This window comes from Ursus maritimus, unplaced genomic scaffold (genome assembly GCF_017311325.1).
Source record: "Ursus maritimus isolate PB19 unplaced genomic scaffold, ASM1731132v1 scaffold_9, whole genome shotgun sequence".
Classification (NCBI taxonomy): domain Eukaryota; kingdom Metazoa; phylum Chordata; class Mammalia; order Carnivora; family Ursidae; genus Ursus; species Ursus maritimus.
The window spans coordinates 17,710,566-17,728,431 of NW_024427107.1; the positions used below are offsets into that span (position 1 = coordinate 17,710,566).

At 40.1% G+C, this 17,866-nt stretch overlaps 1 protein-coding gene across 1 annotated transcript; it reads right to left on the reverse strand.

Moving 5' to 3' along the window:
- Nucleotides 1-476: 476 nt before the first annotated feature.
- On the reverse strand, nt 477-11,052 carry TCF24 (transcription factor 24). The gene is made up of 3 exons (XM_040625534.1): nt 10,828-11,052; nt 9,826-10,238; nt 477-3,552 (listed from the first exon to the last, which is right to left on the reverse strand). The coding sequence occupies exons 2-3, from the start codon at nt 10,213-10,215 to the stop codon at nt 3,439-3,441; spliced, it is 504 nt and encodes a 167-aa protein (XP_040481468.1). The 5' UTR covers nt 10,216-10,238; nt 10,828-11,052; the 3' UTR covers nt 477-3,438.
- Nucleotides 11,053-17,866: the final 6,814 nt, after the last annotated feature.

Genomic DNA, 17,866 nt, shown 5'->3' on the forward strand with positions numbered 1-17,866 from the left:
TAAGCCATCCTCTCAAGGTAAGATATCTAATATATAAATTTGGATCAGAAGCAACCTGTTTGATTTATAATTTCTTCTCCCTGCCAGCTAAGAATACAATTTTATGTGGACCCAACAAGCAACTTGTCTTATAATTATGCCAAGTACAATTCATGTGTTGATTTTTAAAGGAATCACACAGGCCACTGCAGAAATGTTTTGTCTGTATTGGCTTATTTCCTCAGAATGGCACTATGATACCCCAAGGCTTAAATAAAAAGAAAAAATGATGTGCTGGAAATAGATATAGAACTACCTCTCCCCACTAAAAGAGAGAGAGAGAGAGAGATCTTACTAGAGTCTGAATACTTTCTCTTTTCTTGATAACTGGTTAGTTGCTTTCATGAATAAAATGAGGACCTGTGACAGAAAGAGAAATTATTGAATAATTTAACCTAATAAGCAATTTCAACTAAAATAATGACTGGGTATTTCAGTAAGGTCAATTAGCATTTATTTTCTTTTTGCACAGTTTCTTCTAAGTTTAAATAAAGTCCATGAATAGATAAGAAAACAATTGTTGAGGATATTATAACTGCAGATTGAAGTAGTTGGGCCAAATAAGGCTTATAAAAATGCAAAACCGTCTTTATTACCAGGTAATGTGTGAATAGATTTACCCACCCTTACTCTATATCCCAAACACCCTCTTCCATTGCAGGATTTTTATTTGCTATGTAATCCCTTTCATTATTAAGTTTTAATTTGTAAAACAGGTTATATATAAACTTTTAATGTAATTATTGATGCATAATTGACATACAATAAACTGCAGTGTATTTTTATAATCAGAAAAGGAAACAATACTTTTAAAGTCTGTTGGAACTGGTTATACTACTAAAAAGGCACTTCCCTATCTTCTAAAATTTTCATTACAGAGGAATTTAAATGTATGTCATATTGCTGCGAGCTGAACGGAATGACAAAAATTTAGGATTTCCCTTGCTATATTATAGATTGTATAGCACTGTGATCCAAATATACGTCCCCTCCCCAGTCCTAATATATACTCCATTAAGGGGAGCATGGTGAAGAAACTAATGCCAAATAGTTATCTATCTTCTAGAAAGATTTCAAATGTATCTTAAGTACCTGAACTATTTGTTAAATATCCCCAGAGACAGATGCAAATTTAACAGACTAAATTAATTTTCCACATCAATGCTTTATTTTAGTAATACCTTTATCCTCACCGTGCACCATGAATTAAAACAGCATACTCCTTTGAAACTTTGGGTGAAAATATGCAATTTCTCCTTTGAGATTTTCCAATCTACCAAAAGCTCTTAACATATTTAGCAATTTAGTGAAATGTTATGAAAACCTATGACAGAAATATACTTCTTTGGCATTAAAACATTTCTTTTCTGTAAATGGACAAGAAGACATAAAAAGTAATACGGCCGAAGGCAAAGCTTAATTATTTAACAGGATGATTTAGGAAAGTCTGGCAATTCAACAAAAGTTGAAAATTTTCCCCCAGTTAAATGCTTTAAACAACTACAGCCAAATAGATTATTACTAGCAAGAAAACCATCTTTCTGAAACTCTTGCTATGAAATGTAGTTTTAGGTTCAGTTTCAGGTAACTTTAAAGAACTCTGATTTCATGCCTTAAGATAAAAGATTAGTCATAGCACTTTTTATGGCAATAACATATAATAGTGAATGGCTGAATTCATATGTCATATTACATTTTATTCCTTTCAGTGTTATGTGAATGGGTAAATATATTCACAAATATTTAAATATACAAACATTTTTGCTACATATTAATATGTAGAAAGTTTTTATTATATGCCTTTTCTTTTAAAGACATGCTTTGGTCACATTACTAGGAGTATTCACATTAAGATAATGAAAAGTACAGGCTATCAGATATGAGACAAAATATGGTCATGTTCAGCTGAATCAACTGAATGACGGTTTTTGCCTTCAAACGGTCTTTTACCTCATTTCACTGCCAAAAGCTGGAAGAAAACTGCAGTGAGTAGAAAAATAAAAGGATGGTTCAACAGCTATATTAATCGGTTCAACCAAATCCATTAATATACTTTCCTATTTGCTAATCTTGGATCAAATTCAGCTTCTTTAACACTCCAGGTTATTGAGAAAGAAATGAACTTTACAGTTGGAAAGAGGAATAGTAAAGACTGGGGAGAAAGAGAAGAAAGGGAGTTCAAGACATGACGAGAGACCTGTTCTGAGATTCAGTGCGTTCCCTGACAGCCGTTTCTGCTTCGTGGCTCTGACCCCAAGCTCCCGTGAAAACGGAAACGGGCGAAATCAGGCAGAACAGCTGTTCCCTAGGCACTGGGATGCAGTGTGGGGGGAAAGGCCCACCGCAGAGGACCTTCCCGATTGTACGTTCACACTGGGGCAGATTCGGGGGATATGCTCTGGCCTGATTGAACTCAGGGTAGTCAGTCTGTGCCCTCAGACCCCCTCAAGTGCAGATCAGTGCCAGAATTCCCAAATCAGACAGGTTTTCTTCTATTTTATAATGGCCAAGTAGGTAGATTGTGAACAGCCACTGACAAGGGGGAGAAGGAGCCTAGACAAAGCCTGACTGTGAGGGGCTGGCTCTCTGTAAGGCGGCAGCCGTAGCACCTGCTCGTCTAGTCCGGGACCCGGAAGAGGGTGGAGTGGACATGGAGGGACCAGAGAGGAGGGGGAGGAACGCTGCTGCCCAGTGACACTTATCGGCTGTTCGCACCGGGCTGCAAGGATTCACAACGCCTTCCACAATTTGGAAACATAACAAGATACTTCATAGTCATCTAGGAAGGTGGCCAAGCCCTGTCCAATACAGAAAACTATTCTAATACTCCAAACAAGTTTCCTAGGAGGGAAAGATAACTCGTTCTAGAAGTTACTGCAACTTCGTATTACCTCAACAATCTTTTCACACATCGTTAGCTAAAACTGAACGAATGATCTCACACCTTCTGACCGAAATGGCTTCTCAGACCAACTTAAGCACAAATTGGTGTTCACAAAAATGGAATATTGGTGTCTTTTTTTTTTTTTAACTATCAAGACTATTGATAGATATCAGCTTTTCAGGGTGTAATAGCCTACAGAAAATGTGTGCATTCTTTGGATACATACACGATTCTTTGATTTTGGTGTCTTTCTTCTTTCCAATAGTTTTTCTTGCACTATACAGTAGTGACTATCTCTCACAACGGATAAATAAGCTGTGAATTTTATACAAGACTGATTATTTCATTCCACATTTACTTAGATTAGAAAGATAAATCTGAACTTCCCACTGTGGATTCATATGTAAACTTTCAGAAATGATGTTTCTTATGTCTGATGTAATAAATATAGAATGATTTCCTACTATTTAAAAACAATGGACACCACTTTCTACCAGTACCCATCAGGGGAAAGCCTAAGGCTGTGGGTCTGTTGTAGCGCTGCCATGATTTGCTTTTTCTCCAGACACAGAATGCTTCAGAAACTGACCAGTAGCACCAATGTATAATCTTGATCGCATGGGCCATTTCTGAAAAAGAATATTTAAACAAGAATCCAGAAGTTAGTATCTGTGACAGATATGTCTGTATTAGTAATATTAAAAATTCCAAATGCCTCAAACCAAATGCAATATCATGAAGCTAGTAACAATTGTAATTGTGAAGTCTAAGGAACAATATAAAAAATGTTTATTAATGCTAACAATCAAAGTAAAAATATACCAAGACTTTGATTATAACTGTATAAAATAATATGGGTTCATGTGGACAAGAACCTCAAGAAATCATGGAGAATGAATAAAGTTAAGTGAAGGAAAATATATCTATCAACAGTGTTTTAATTTAAAACTAAATCTAAAACAAAACTAAGCCTAAAACAAGATCCCTTGCTTTAAAGATATTTTAAGAAGTTACACATGGTAAATATTATATGTTCCCACTTGTCACAGAACTACAATGAGAAGTGACTAATTCAACTATTTACACATTTTATCTAGGCGCTCCTGGTGGCTCAGTTGGTTAAGCGTCCAACTCTTGGTTTCCCCTCAGGCCATGATCACAGGGTCCTGCGAAAGAGCCCTGCGTTGGGCTCCGTGCTCAGCACAGTCTGCTTTTCCCTCTCCCTCTGCTCCTCCCCCTGTGTTCTCTCTTTCTCAAATAAATAAAAAAAATCTTAAATTTTTTTTTAAATCTAGGGGCACCTGGGTGGCTCAGTCGGTTAAGTGTCTGCCTTCTGTTCAGGTCAGGATCCTAGGATTAAGCCCCTGTCAGGCTCCCTGCTCTCTGAGGAGCCTGCTTCTCCCTCTTCCTCTACCCTCCTCCACTCTTGTCAGATGGATAAATGAAATCTTAAAAAAAAATTTTTTTTAATCTATCTAAAAGCAGTATCTCGAAGTTGTAAATGTTATAATGTTTGGTGTTATGTAGATAAAACATCCAAAATAAATGTCTGGATGTAGTGGCATCATACAACATTAACCTTTCAGTAATTATCACTTTTGTATTCTGGTTGTGAATTTTCTAAATTCACCTTAAAAATGGACAACATCTCAAAAATAATATAACTTATTTCCAAATAGACATGATGATGAAGAAACATATTACATAAGAAGTGCTTTCAGAAATTTTTTTGGGGGGGGGTGTCTGATAATCAGTTAGTTCTAGGGCCCTTGGAATACTAGTCAGGGAAATACTACTTTTATATAAAGAGAAGTCTTTAGACTAATAAAGTGCAACTCCCAGAGTCAGCAATGGGATCCCACACTCTCCAGAGAGTACATGCTGCAGTGAGAAGCAGGCTCTTTTTATCACTGAACATTTACAGGCCCACTGCTGGTTACATAGCACCATGAAAGGTTCTTAAATGCCTGACGGATCATCTGCGGTGCTCAAATAGAGATACAATTATTAACAAGGTAAAGACCATAGGAACTTCAGATTCTTAACCCAAGCTTCCTATTAAAATCACATGAGGAGCTTTAAAAAATACTGATGGCCAAGTCACACACCAGACCAATTAAATCTGAATGGACCTCTTTTTGCAGAAGTTGAGTATAAGGTAGAGTCAGATTGTACTTCTGAGTGCAGTACTATCATCGAACCTGGCATTCCAGATGTAAAATGTAACTATAAGGGATAGTAAGTAGGCACTTGATATCATCCGGGAAGCTTCTGTTCTTAGCAACCAACAGAAGTCCTAGTTTTATGCCTCCAGATCTAATAAGTGAATTTGCTCTCATACAGTTCAGGTCCATTTTAGAGTCCTAAATTCAGATTATTCTGGCTGGAAATCTATACTCATACACAGATAGAATAGAAAATTTACGTTACTTAGAATTTAAAATGATCTACTCCTGTATAATCTTCCTATAAATAACCTTGTACTTTACATTTGATGCAATAATAACACTGACACTCTGCTACTTATTTTCACATCCATTTCAGGTTTTGGTGTGTTTTTTTTTTTAAATCACAGAGGTGCATTCTTACACATTCTGGGTGTATCAATGGTCCTGTCTTTGGGTTTTTGCCATGGGTTGATGACCTGAGGGGTTTTAGAAACTGGTCCGGGGTCTTTCTGATATGTCAGGAGCTGACATTGTTAGATCAGGTTGAGTCTGCATCATACTGAAGAACCTTGTGCCACAGTGCTATGGACTGAATGTCTGTATCGTGCTGCCCCACCAAATTCATATATTGATGCTCTAACTCCCAAAGTGATGGTATTTGTAGAGGTAGTTCAGGCTAAATGCGGCTAAAAGGATGGGGTCCCTCATGATGGATTAGTGGTCTTTTTTCTTTTTTAAAGATTTTGTTTATTTAAGAGAGATTGAGAAAGAGAGAGAGAGGGAGAGAGAATGAGTGGGGGGGGAGGGGCAGAGGGAGAAGCAGAGCATCAAGCCCAAGGACCTGGGACTCCATCCAAGGACCCTGGGATCATGACCCGAGCAGAAGGCAGACACTTACTCAAATGAACCACCCAGGCGCCCAGATTAGTGGTCTTTTAAGACGAGACAGCTTCTTTTTTCCTGAGAAAGAGGGAAGTTGGCCAACTGCAAGATAGGGCGAGAACTCTCACCAGGAATTCAATTGGCCAGCACCTGGATCCTAGACTTTCCAACTCCAGAACTGTGAGAGAATAAATTTCTGTTTTTTTTTTAAGATTTTATTTATTTATTTGACAGAGAGAGACAGCCAGCAAGAGAGGGAACACAAGCAGGGGGAGTGGGAGAGGAAGAAGCAGGCTCCTAGTGGAGAAACCTGATGTGGGGCTTGATCCCAGAATGCTGGGATCACGCCCTGAGCCGAAGGCAGACGCTTAACCGCTGTGCCACCCAGGCGCCCCTGAATTTCTGTTTTTTAAGCTTTCCAGTCTATGGCATTCTGTTATTGCAGCCCAAGTGGACTAATACTTGTAGTTAATAGTGCAGGGCTAAAATAATTTTAAGTGTACAATTTTGGCATATTATAAACCCATGTTTCTCAATCTTTTAAATCCTTGCCTCGTATTCATGAGCATAAAAATCTCATGCTTAAAATTTGCATGTAATTTGAATATTCCATATGAATTAAATATATTTAAAAGCAAATAAAATAAACATACCACTGAATGCTTCCTGGTATTTCTGATATGTGCTACCTGGGTACTGCTGTATTGAGAATCACTCTAAATCATGCAACCAAATGTAGAGGCAAATGAAGATATGTGTTCCTTGGCGGGACATAAGTAATTAATGAAGCAAACTTAAAAATGTATATGTGAATTTTTGGGGTGCCTAGCTGGCTCAGTGGGAGAAGTGTGTGGCTCCTGATCTCAGGGTCATGAGTTTGAGCCCCACAGTGGGTGTAGAGATTACTAAAAAATAAAATAAAATAAACTTAAAAAATGTGTATGTGAATTTTTGCCTCATTTTTCATGAACTTAATAATAAAACTTTATTTTAAGAACTTTGTACTTTGATTTCCAAAGGCTTCTAATGGTTTTACTCAACTGAATTTAATGTACATATGTAGTTTTAAGAGTCAGAAATAACATGCAAATAAAATATTGGTTAGGCTCATGTCCGTATCATGCCAAAAAAGCCAGTTGACAGTTTTACATTTCACCTTTCAATGGAATGTTTTAACATTGTGTAGATTAACACAATCCTGACCTCTATTTTACCTAATAAAGTTTATTTAAAACCATGTTGTTTCATTAGTCTTAGAACAATCTAACAAACTCATAGGATTAACCAAACTGAACCTGAAAACCTTAAAAATGCACTCTTGGATTCTGGAGTTCAATGACCCCCAAATAACAAAACTTTGTGTTTATTTTAAAAATTATTGTATATGTATATTATCAACAGTGACTCTCCAGGGATAATGCAATTAATAAAGTCATCTGTGCTTTTCTCCCAATATAAGAATCTGAAATATATCCCTGTTCTCTTGGAGGATCACTGCCCTTTAGTACACTGGTGCTAATCGAATTGCTCACATCCCAAAGGGATGAAAACTGCTGTTTTAGGCTATGCCCCAGTAGCCCAGTCACTTAAACCTTCCAGTTTCATTTGAGATACTCTTAATGTAAATTCCCCCAAATGCTAAATCCCAATGCAGATAATAAGGACCGATGACTCAAAATCATGGCCTTGAAATATTTGTCAACAGATCTTTAATCATCTAAGACATAGTAATACCATGTTGTAAGGCAGAAAAAAAAGTCACCTTGGAACACTTTTTAACTAAGGGTTACAACACCCTTAGTTAACTAAAAATTAGTACAAACAATCAGAATATTTTTATTTCTTTTGCATTAGATTAATCAAAGATAGACTCAATATTTAAGCATTTGGTAATATCCGTAAAATAATGTGTTACAGGTGGTTTCAATTAACGTGTATGAAATCTCTTTCCTCCAAACCTCCAAAAACACATGGTTATAGCTCTCTTATGGCACACAGAACATTATCCCTTACAGTATTGTTATTTTATTTTTGTCTTGTCTCTATTATATATTCATTTAGGGCAGGGACTGAGTCACTCTTAATTGTATCCACTCTCCTAACAGTGCTTTGCATATAGTAGACACTCAGTAAATGATTTTAAAACAGACTACTCACTTGTTCAACCATCATCAATTTCATTTTAAAGAGGTAATCCTTGGCCTTGTTTCATTATCCCTAGAATTGTCTTTTAAAATCAAAACAATTGATTTGAGGACAAATGAGATTTAATTTTTCTTAAAAGAGTTATAAGACTACAAAAACATTTGGTGCCTGAATTAAGTACAATAAACAAAAACCAAAAACCTCCTGTTAAGCTTATTGTTACACGAAAATTATTAACAGTATTTTTTCAAAAAGGTACTATAAGAAACAAAGGTAAAAACAATTTGATTTCTTATCTGAATTGTATCTCCCACAGAGGCTTTAACAGATGCTTTCTGTATTAAAGTCTACTTAATGTTAAACTTTTTTAGAGTATATGGGAAATGCCAAAAGAAATCTAATATTAATGATATATTTGAATATCAATCTAATGCAGACTGTAGTGCAAAACCGCTAATTAATAATGAATGACTTTTCAGTGGAGATTATATTATATAGCACGTGAATAGAATGAGGTCTATCATAATTATAAACAAATGATAGTCCAAATTTCTATATTCAAAGTAGTTTGAGCTTCCCATCATGTTGATTATATTTGCAAAGTAAACGGTTAAAACTCACCACAGAATTTTCAGTTAATCTTCGAGAGCGTACTTTACTACGTTTCACTGATGGTTATTCAATAATTTATTGAATACTGATATGCTTAAGGCTAAGTCCTGATTTTGCATTTGTGTGTGGCAAAATATTTCAGAATGGTAGAACCAAAAATTTGAAAATTTAGGTTTAGAAAATATAGGGAAGATAATGCATGGATTATCTTCCAGATGAATGCTGGATTTTGAAACAATCAAATCTAGGCGAAAAGGACAATGCAGAGTCTAAACACTGCAATATAGGTAATAAATCATAACCATATACACCATGCTAAATGAAAACCCTGACCCTTTTACCTCTATGTAATGTAAAAATTATACAAAACGGATTCAAACAGCTAATTTTGCACATTACAGAATTTTAATATAATGTTGAATCAGCCTGATTAACATACCCCAATCTATTGTGAAAATTACATAAATACAGTTTTTCTAACATTCTAGGTAACTGATCAATCCATGATAATTAACCTTTATTAAGACGGACTGAAAATTTACTCCGCAGGATGGCAGAACGGCCTCACTTTGTACTTACCAGTTGTACAAAAAAATTTCAACATGGTTTCCTGGATTATTTAAGGGGCGATAATTCCATCACTCCTTAAATCGTGAAACTTTTCAACCATCTGATAAAAAACACGATGGAAATGTAATTACGTAAATTAAAAACTCTCAAAGGCTCATAAATGTAAATCTGGTACTAAAAATCACTAGAACTTGCCAAATAGCCCACCAGGCACTCCCAAGAAACTTCTCATCTAGGAAAGGCATCATGTAGGCTGCATCCTGTAAATGGCGTGGGACACCCGTACGATCCAAGCCACTTCGGGTTTAAATCCACTACCTGTGAACAGTTACGGAGTAGCCTTTTGCAGTGGGGACCTCGCTACCTACCGGTGCCCTTGCGGGCCAAGGTCGCTCTCCGGATCTGTTCCCGGCCTCACCCCGAGGGAGGAGTGAGAGCTCGGGCATCTGCCCAGGCCGTGGCCCACCCGGAGGGTTAAGGTACCCTGCTCCTGGCCCAGCTCCGCAGGGAGCCTTGCCTGCCTACCTTGACAGGGTGTAGGTAGCCGTCGCCGCGCAGGGCGCCCAGCCCGGCGTCCGCCGGCGCCTCGGCGTCGTCCTGCAGGCTGCGGGTGAGGTGAGCAATGTAGGTCGTGGCCAGCAGCAGCACGTCCAGCTTGGACAGCTTGGTGTCCGGCGGCACCGACGGCAGCGTGCGCTGCAGCTCCAGGAAGGCGTGCCGCAGGGTCTGCACGCGGCTTCGCTCCCGCGCAGCGTTTGCTGCAGCAGGCCTCCCGCCCCCCGGGCGTGCGCTACCGCCCGGGCCCGCCGGTCCTGGCCCGGCCCTGCCCGGGCTCGAGTCGCGGGTGGCGGCAACCGGGGGCGCGGTCTCGTTGCAAGCGATCAGGGGGCTGCCTGCGGGGCCGTCGCGGTCCATGGCGGCTTTCCGCGCTGCGTGCCCTGCAAAGGACCCAAGGCGCGGTGAGGCCCGGCGCGGGTCGGGCTTAACCCGGGGAAGCGCAGGCCTCTAGCTTCAACTGCACACCCGGCCGGGCCATCGACGTGGCTCGGGGCGTTCTCAGAGATGAGGTCGTTTTGACTGGGGCGTGTTTACCTCCCGGCGTCTTGGGAAAGTTGTGGGGCCTGACAGTTCCTGGGCTTAGGAGGGGCGTGGTGCCGGCTTTACTTTTCACGGACAAATTAAGTGAAAGGGCTACTCTACCGAGGAAAGAAGATCTCGGAAGCACAGCTCCGGTTCGGAACTTGTCTGCACTTCTGGAACGTTGTGAGCCAGCCCCGCAGGAGAGATGGGCAGGTCTTTCTCGCGGGGCGCAGCGGGAAGCCCTGGCCTTGCCAGGGTCCTCAGTGCCCACGCGGGCAGCCCTCGCACCATTAGTTCCCGAGGCCAGGGATGGATGACGGCGGGAGCTCCTTCTAATTTCTGCAGGAGGAGAAGGGACCCCTGACCTCCACCTTGGACTAAGGCACCCGCTATCCTAACGAACCTGGGGACCAAGCGACGCGGCTGGGGTCGGACCGAGGTCCTCACCTTTCCTGAAGCGACCGTGCAGGGCTCCGCTCCGCTGCACGAGCGGGCCAGGAACGTCGAGCTGGATCTGAGTGGCCAGGGCCGCAGAGGTCACTCCATCCTCGTCCAGCCGAAGTCGACAGCCGCTTCTAGGCCCTGCTGGGCGCGCCTTTTATGCGGGCGCCCCCGTGGTCAGGCGTGTGTGGACCAGACTCGATGTAGGGGTGGGACAACAGGACCCGCTTAGGTCCGCGCCCACCTGCGGGGCTCTGCCAGGGGCCGAGAGTCATTAATCAAAAGGTCCGGCGGGGCGGGGCCATAGGGGGCGGGGCGTAGCCATGGCCCCGCCCCCCGTCCCTGTTCGCCCCAAGGCGCGACTGCAGGCGCAGCACGTCGAGCGTCCGCGATGTTGAAGGTCCGCAGAGCGGCCTCGCGAGTTACCTCGCCTCGCTGCCGGCCTTTTGTCACGGGTCCGGGCTGAGCGCCGGCGCCTCCCAGGCAGGCGCGGGGCGGAGGCGGGAACCCTGCCGTTTTGCCGAGCGTGACTTTTAATTTTCTGACGAAATGTGGAGTGTGCGGCTGCGATGCGCTAACCTATTATTCTACCACCAAGGTAAATGTTTCACGCTGCCCTAATTGAAACAGTAGTCCCGCCACCTCGATATTCCACGACCAGTTTATAGCCGCTCGGAGACTGGGCGCCTACGGTGATATTTGAAGTTCCCCAAAGCAGAGTAAACGGCCCTGGGATCGCGGTCGCTTCTCCCCCGGGGGCGCTGACCGTTGCGAGTCGCCTCCGTCGCACACGCGGGGCCCCGCTTTGTTTCATTTTTTGGACCTAAATTTCGTCCTGGCTCCGCCCCCCCACCCCCACCTTGCAGAGAACTCGCCTGAGTCGTCCTGCACTTGAGGGCCCACGAGAAGCGTGGCCTGCAAGCTGTGCTGTGAGGGGCTCTCTCCGAGGCTCTTTTAGAGCTAATGCTGGCTCGGCGCCGCTTGGCCTGTTCACAGCCGGCCCGGGAAGCGCTGGGCCACGGACGGCCCCGGCCCTGTGGCTCCCGCGGGTCCTGGACCCGGGGACTTCAGAGGTGACGTCTCGGTGGACGCACGATAATTTCTAGAACGGAATTAGTATGTCCTTGAAATAATGCCCCAATTCGAAGAGCAGGACATTAAAAATTTTTGGAGTCAAGACAATATCAAATTTAAAATATCTGATGAAATTGCTCTTGTATATGCGACGTGATTTCTTTACAATAGGTTTTTAAATTGGAACTATTAGGTGGTACGTAGTAATGGTGACACTTGCATTTTAAGATATCATTCCACACTTCGGATCAGGATAATATCATCTTCAGTTCCCGTTCAATAACTGTAATTAGATTTACGCTTTAGAAAGGAATGGACCAAAATACCATTGGCTCAAAAAAGGATTATTTTCTTTTGATGAATGAGGAAGCACATCTTTATTTTCTCAATAAATTGTATGTAATGAGGCATAAAGCAATTGAAAAGCAATGTTTCAGATGCCATAAAGAAGCAAATCAAACAACTTAAAGGTCTTTCCTATATAGTGAGATATCCTAGAGCTACAAACTACAAAAGATGGTATTGCCTAGTAGTATAAAAGTAAAAAAAAAAAACAAAAAAAAAACCAAACAAACCCAAACATTTCAGATCACTTAAGGCTGAATTTATTCTTTTCTTTTTAACAAACATATTTTCTTTTACTTTTGTTATGGAGAAGTTCAGGTATATCACATTTTTGTCAGCAAGCTTTCAGATTCCTTCAAAGAGAGATTCCTGTATTAATAGAGAAAAACACAGGAATATTTTAAAGATGAAAGTTATCCAAAATGGGAGCAAACATATAGACTCTAAGATACAACAGTAGTAGAGGCTGATGATTAGTCACCAAACTGTGTGAATCTTTTTAAAGGAAGTGGAAAGAAAGATTCCCGCCACCCTGAGTAGAGAAGAATGTGGAAAAGCTATGCGTTGGGAGAAGTGTGGAAATAATTTCGGAGGGAAGGTGGGCTGGGCTAGGGTGAGGCAATCGCCTAGGGCTCCCTAACTTTTGCATCCTTGGCATCTCATGTGCCTCACCCTAGCCTGCTGAAGTCTCCTCCTAAGTGGAGGAGGTGAGGTGGAGGTGGGGGCACCAGGGAAGCTCTTCACTGATAACAGAGCCTGGAAAATGGAAGCTGTGTTGACGGATAGTTAGGTTCAAAAGAAAAGACCGATGAAACGATACTGACCACTGCAGGCCACCTCCTCTTACCTGCTGCCACTCTAAGCAGCCTCTCTGAATCCTTTCATGATTCTAGAGTAGTCTTCTTCTGGCAAGAAGCCATTATTTGCCGTTAAGTTAAAAATAGAAGATGAAAATCTTCAAATTGTCAACATTACATGCATTAGTAACAGGTGCCTTATTTAATTATATGTGCAAAGTGCTTTACAAAAAAGCACTTTATTTTCTCATTTAGTCTACAGAAATCCTTTGAGGATTTTACATTTTATGGTTGGGAAAATAAGACTCAGCGGGATTAAGTAACTTGTCAAGGTCACATAGCTAGTCAGTGGCAGAGATAGGGTTCAAGCCAGGCAGACTGACCCTAATTCCTTGTGCTTTTTACCGTACCTATTCTATTTAATATTTGTAGAGTTCTTCATCATTTGCAAAACATTTTTTTGTATCTATTATTGCAATAAGGGGTATATTTTAACCTGACTCCCTATTAACAATTGAAACACTATTTGCATAGTACAGTATATTCTTTGGAGTTCTTGTCTAGTTTTCCAGAAGGTAGATGGCTTTAGAGTGCTATAGATTTTATTTTGTGGAGTATGGTGTAGATCTTAAAATTATATCTTTCTCTAAACATATCAATTTGTCCTTAACTTACCATCTTTATAATGTAAAATAATCACACATACCAGTGAAGAAACTATATTGCTGTTTTATATGTGTGTGTGTAACATAATAAAACATAGGTTTTATATAATTTATATAATTGGTGCTTTTTTTCATCTTTCAACTATTTCCCTTATTGTTTAGTTAAGGTATAATGTACATAGTAAAATTCATTCTTTTGAGTATGTAGTTCAGCAAGCTTTGATAAAAACTACCATAATAAAGATCTGCAACATTTCATCATCCCGCCCTTCCATTCCCTTGTGACTTTGTGCATTCTACTACTATGCCTTGCAACTACTGATCTGTTTTCTGTCTCTATAGTTTCACCTTTGCCAGAATGTCATAGAATCATACAGTGTGTACCCTTTCGAGTTGGCTTCTTTAGCTTAGCATAATGCTTTGAGATCTGTGCATGCTGTTTTGTGCATCACTAGTTCATTCCTTTTTAATGCTGAGTAGTATTCTGTTGCGTGGATATACCACGGTTTGTTTACCCATTCCCCAGTGTCCGACCTTTGGGTTGTTTTGGTTTTGGTGATATGAATAATCCACTATAAACGTTCAGGTACAGATTTTTGTGTGCACATAGGTTTTCATTTCACTTGGAAAAACACCTTGGACGAATAGTGGGGCTGTTAGATGTGGTAAGTACATGTTTAACTTTATATAAAAGTATGTCAGACTATTCCCAAGCGGCAGCAGTGCACAAGAATTGCAGTTGTTCCTTATCTTTGCTAGGATTACCAGATTCTTTTTCTTTTTATCCATTTTAATATATATTTTTCAAGAAAAATTGAGCTAATATTTTAAAATCCATTGACTTCTTAATCTAGATATCTTGCTTGTCAGCTAGTCTGATTTCTCAGGTTTAAGAACTTGAGAGAGTTCTGCCTGGCTACACTGTCTTGGAGCAGAGTCGCTGCAGGTGCCTTTAGGGGACATGTGCTCTCCAGTTCACCTCAATCACATTCTCCCTGCTTCCCTCACTTGTTTTACGTGCCTATACTTGAGGGCATTTTTGAGAACCCTTGCAGAGTAGTTGGGAGCTTGGCTTTTAGAGTCAGTGACCCGAATTCAAGTTCCAGCTCTGCCTCATGGCAGTTGTGTGACTTTGGGCCCCTCTCTGACTGGGCCTCTCCAATGCTCATTTTCCCCATCTATAAAATAGGTCTGATCATATTCTTATCTCAGAGGGTTTGCTGTTTCTAAAAATTTGGGTAGTGAATATTCCAGTATCAAAGTAGACATTTGAAAATGGGAAATAACGTAATTCTTAAAAATTAGATCTTACATAACTCTTGTTTACAGAGTAAGCCATTGACAGAATCGAGACTAGAAGTCACAAAACCTAGCTTAGATTGTTCCAAAAAAAACTTTTGTTGTTTACCACGATTGCTTTTTTTTTTTTTAAGGAGGGGTGTCCTGATTTCAGAAGGGTTCCTTGACTACAAATCAAAGTCTTAATATTATACCTACATACTGATACATAGAAGTTTATTTTGCATATAAAATGAACTAGACTGAGGTTAGGTTTAACATAGCATAATTAAAGGCATTTAGAGCTTTGTAGATGAATTTATATAAGATCATCCCAGAATTTTGTAACTAAAAATATTACCTAATTTTAAAAACTCTTGAGGCACATAGATCTGTTGTTACAACTGTTCAAACATAACCTTAGCAGTAGTGAAAGCAAGTTATTTTTACCGTTTTTAAAGTCACTTTTTAACTCAAAGAAACCTAATACTTCCATATTCTAACTAAAGATAGTAGATATTTTATTAATGTAGATATTTTAAGTAATGTACAGTGAACATTTCCCAGTGAATTATGGGCTCCTTAAAAGTATCTAAAAGTAAGGGCATTCTAACCCAGCTACAGAGTTATTTTTACAGTAACAAAAGAGATGGATTGACTGTATGGACATGGCTTAGTCTTGAAAGATAAATAATCAAGTAACAATTTGCTTTCTTCAGGGTACAGTGCTCTACAGTATTCTCAGTGGATCTTATTTACAATATGTAAATGCATTTAATGTCTATTTTAAAATTACTAAGTCTCAAGCACCTCCTTGCATGTTTGAAAAGAGAGGAAACATCTGTCAGAAGTACTTACTGTGACAAACACAGAAAGAAGCAATCATGTGTACACTTTTTAATACCATAAATTATTTTTAATTGAACAGTGAAGGCATTTGTTTAGAATCAGCCTTTAAATAAAAAATAGTTTTGAACTAATCTTTAATTAAAGTGTACATCGACAGTATCAAGTTCAGTTGGAGGGTCAAAAACAACGTCAATGAGTCTGACTTTTTCCTCCCTGTAGGGAAAGCCGGCTTGTGTAAATATACACGAGCACAGACTGCACGCATTTATAAAGGAGGTGAAAAACATTCCCCTGTCATTGGACAGATGTTGCTTCACTGTGTTCACATAGGATATGGGCACAGCTCTTAATGTGTAGAGCCTTAAAGGAATATGAGTCACATACTTTTATCATTTTGGAAGAAGACTCTAAGCTCTCTTATACTTCTGAGCATTAAATGTATACTATAGGGGACCCGTCTGCTGATGCTAGCTCATTCTCCCCTTAAGGTAATTAAGGGAAGGCGTTGCCTTAGTCAACTTGTTAGATTTTTAGAATTTATTCTTTCTGTTTGGTGGTTTTTTTTAAAGATTTATTTACTTATTCGAGAGAGAGAGCGCGCATGCGCATGTGTACATGCTGTGGGAGGGGCAGAGGAAGAGGGAGAGTCTTGAGTAGACTCTGAATCCTGAGATCATGACCCTGAGACCAAAACCTGAGCCAAAATCAAGAGTCAGAAGCTTAACCAACTGCACCACCCAGGCACCCTGAGGGTTGTTTTTTGTTTTTTTTTTAACACTTTAGTGACCTTCTACTTTATTCTCATTATCTCTTAGCTTTATGCTAAATTAGTAAAATATTAACGATAGGCACACCCTAAAAATCTATATCAAGAGCTTAATGAAATTCCATACTGGTCACCTTTTATTAAAGAGCGGTAGAACTAATATTCTCATTTCGTAAGACTTAAATCTTTTATACCAAAATGATATTTGGGCATGTTTTCAGGAAAATGTTACCCGAAGAAATAAAAAACTTTTCAAATATTTATGTAATATTTTTTCACATTATAAAATTGAAGACTTTGGATTGAAGATAATTGACTTCACTGACAGTGACAAAAGCAGGACATTCTTTATTTCCTTCTCACAGGAACCTCTCTTTTCTGCCAGCTTCTTTTAGAGCATCCTGTCTTCGCAGTACATACTAGTTAGAGACGCATTTAGCTCTGTATTTAGTGTTCCTAGTTAGGCAAATGAGGATAGAATGATTTGCTGTTTTGTCAGTGCAGCCCTAGTGATCAGAGCTTTGCTTGGGGCTACAGAATACGCAGTATGTGCCACAGTTCACAACTGATCTAACGTGTGTGTGGCAATGTACAGAATTTACCAACACTGTTTTCTGAGTCTATGTCTATTCTTTATCGTTTTCCTTTCCACCTTGATGATATATTAGCAAGACCTTTCAAGATGCTTGTCAAAGAAATGAAACTGAAGAACACTGTTGTGGAATTGACGCTAATTATGTAAGGCTTTCGAGAATCTACCAGGGTACTATGGACAGAGTGGCTCAGGTTTTGATGGTAATGGTAACAGACATAAGCAGTGAAGCAAACTCTCATGCAGCTTCTGTGTTTGTTTGTTTGTTTGTTTGTTTGTTTTTGGTGAGTGAAGATGAGCTTGGACTCCATGTCCTTTTCCTCTCCCTGAATAAAGCATTTTCCAGACTCACAGGACCCTTTCTCCCTAATGCCTCCATCTCAGCTAGCCTAAGCCACTCTCGAGGGAACGGGGATAGGACCATGCAACAGTGTTGTTCATAGGTCTTCTTTAGGTGGGCTCCATTAGAGAATGCTAAGTCACCATCCCTTGACTGGACTCTGCAAAGAGGGTCTCACAACAAACCTATCTGGCCTTCAGCAGGCAGTTCAGGAAAAAGGAAATCGATTCTAGAGGATGTATACTGGCTCTGATTACTTTCTCAATGAAATATGCTGTTGCCCCCATTGTTATATTGTAATGACTACTATGATATGATTGGAAAGATCAATAGAGCAAT

Coding starts and splice junctions, on each gene's coding strand:
- TCF24 (XM_040625534.1), bottom strand. CDS start 10,215: ATGGACCGCGACGGCCCCGCAGGCAGCCCCCTGATCGCTTGCAACGAG. Junction 3,553..9,825: donor GCTACCTACACCCTGTCAAG/GTAGGCAGGCAA, acceptor ATTCTTTTTCAG/AAATGGCCCATGCGATCAAG.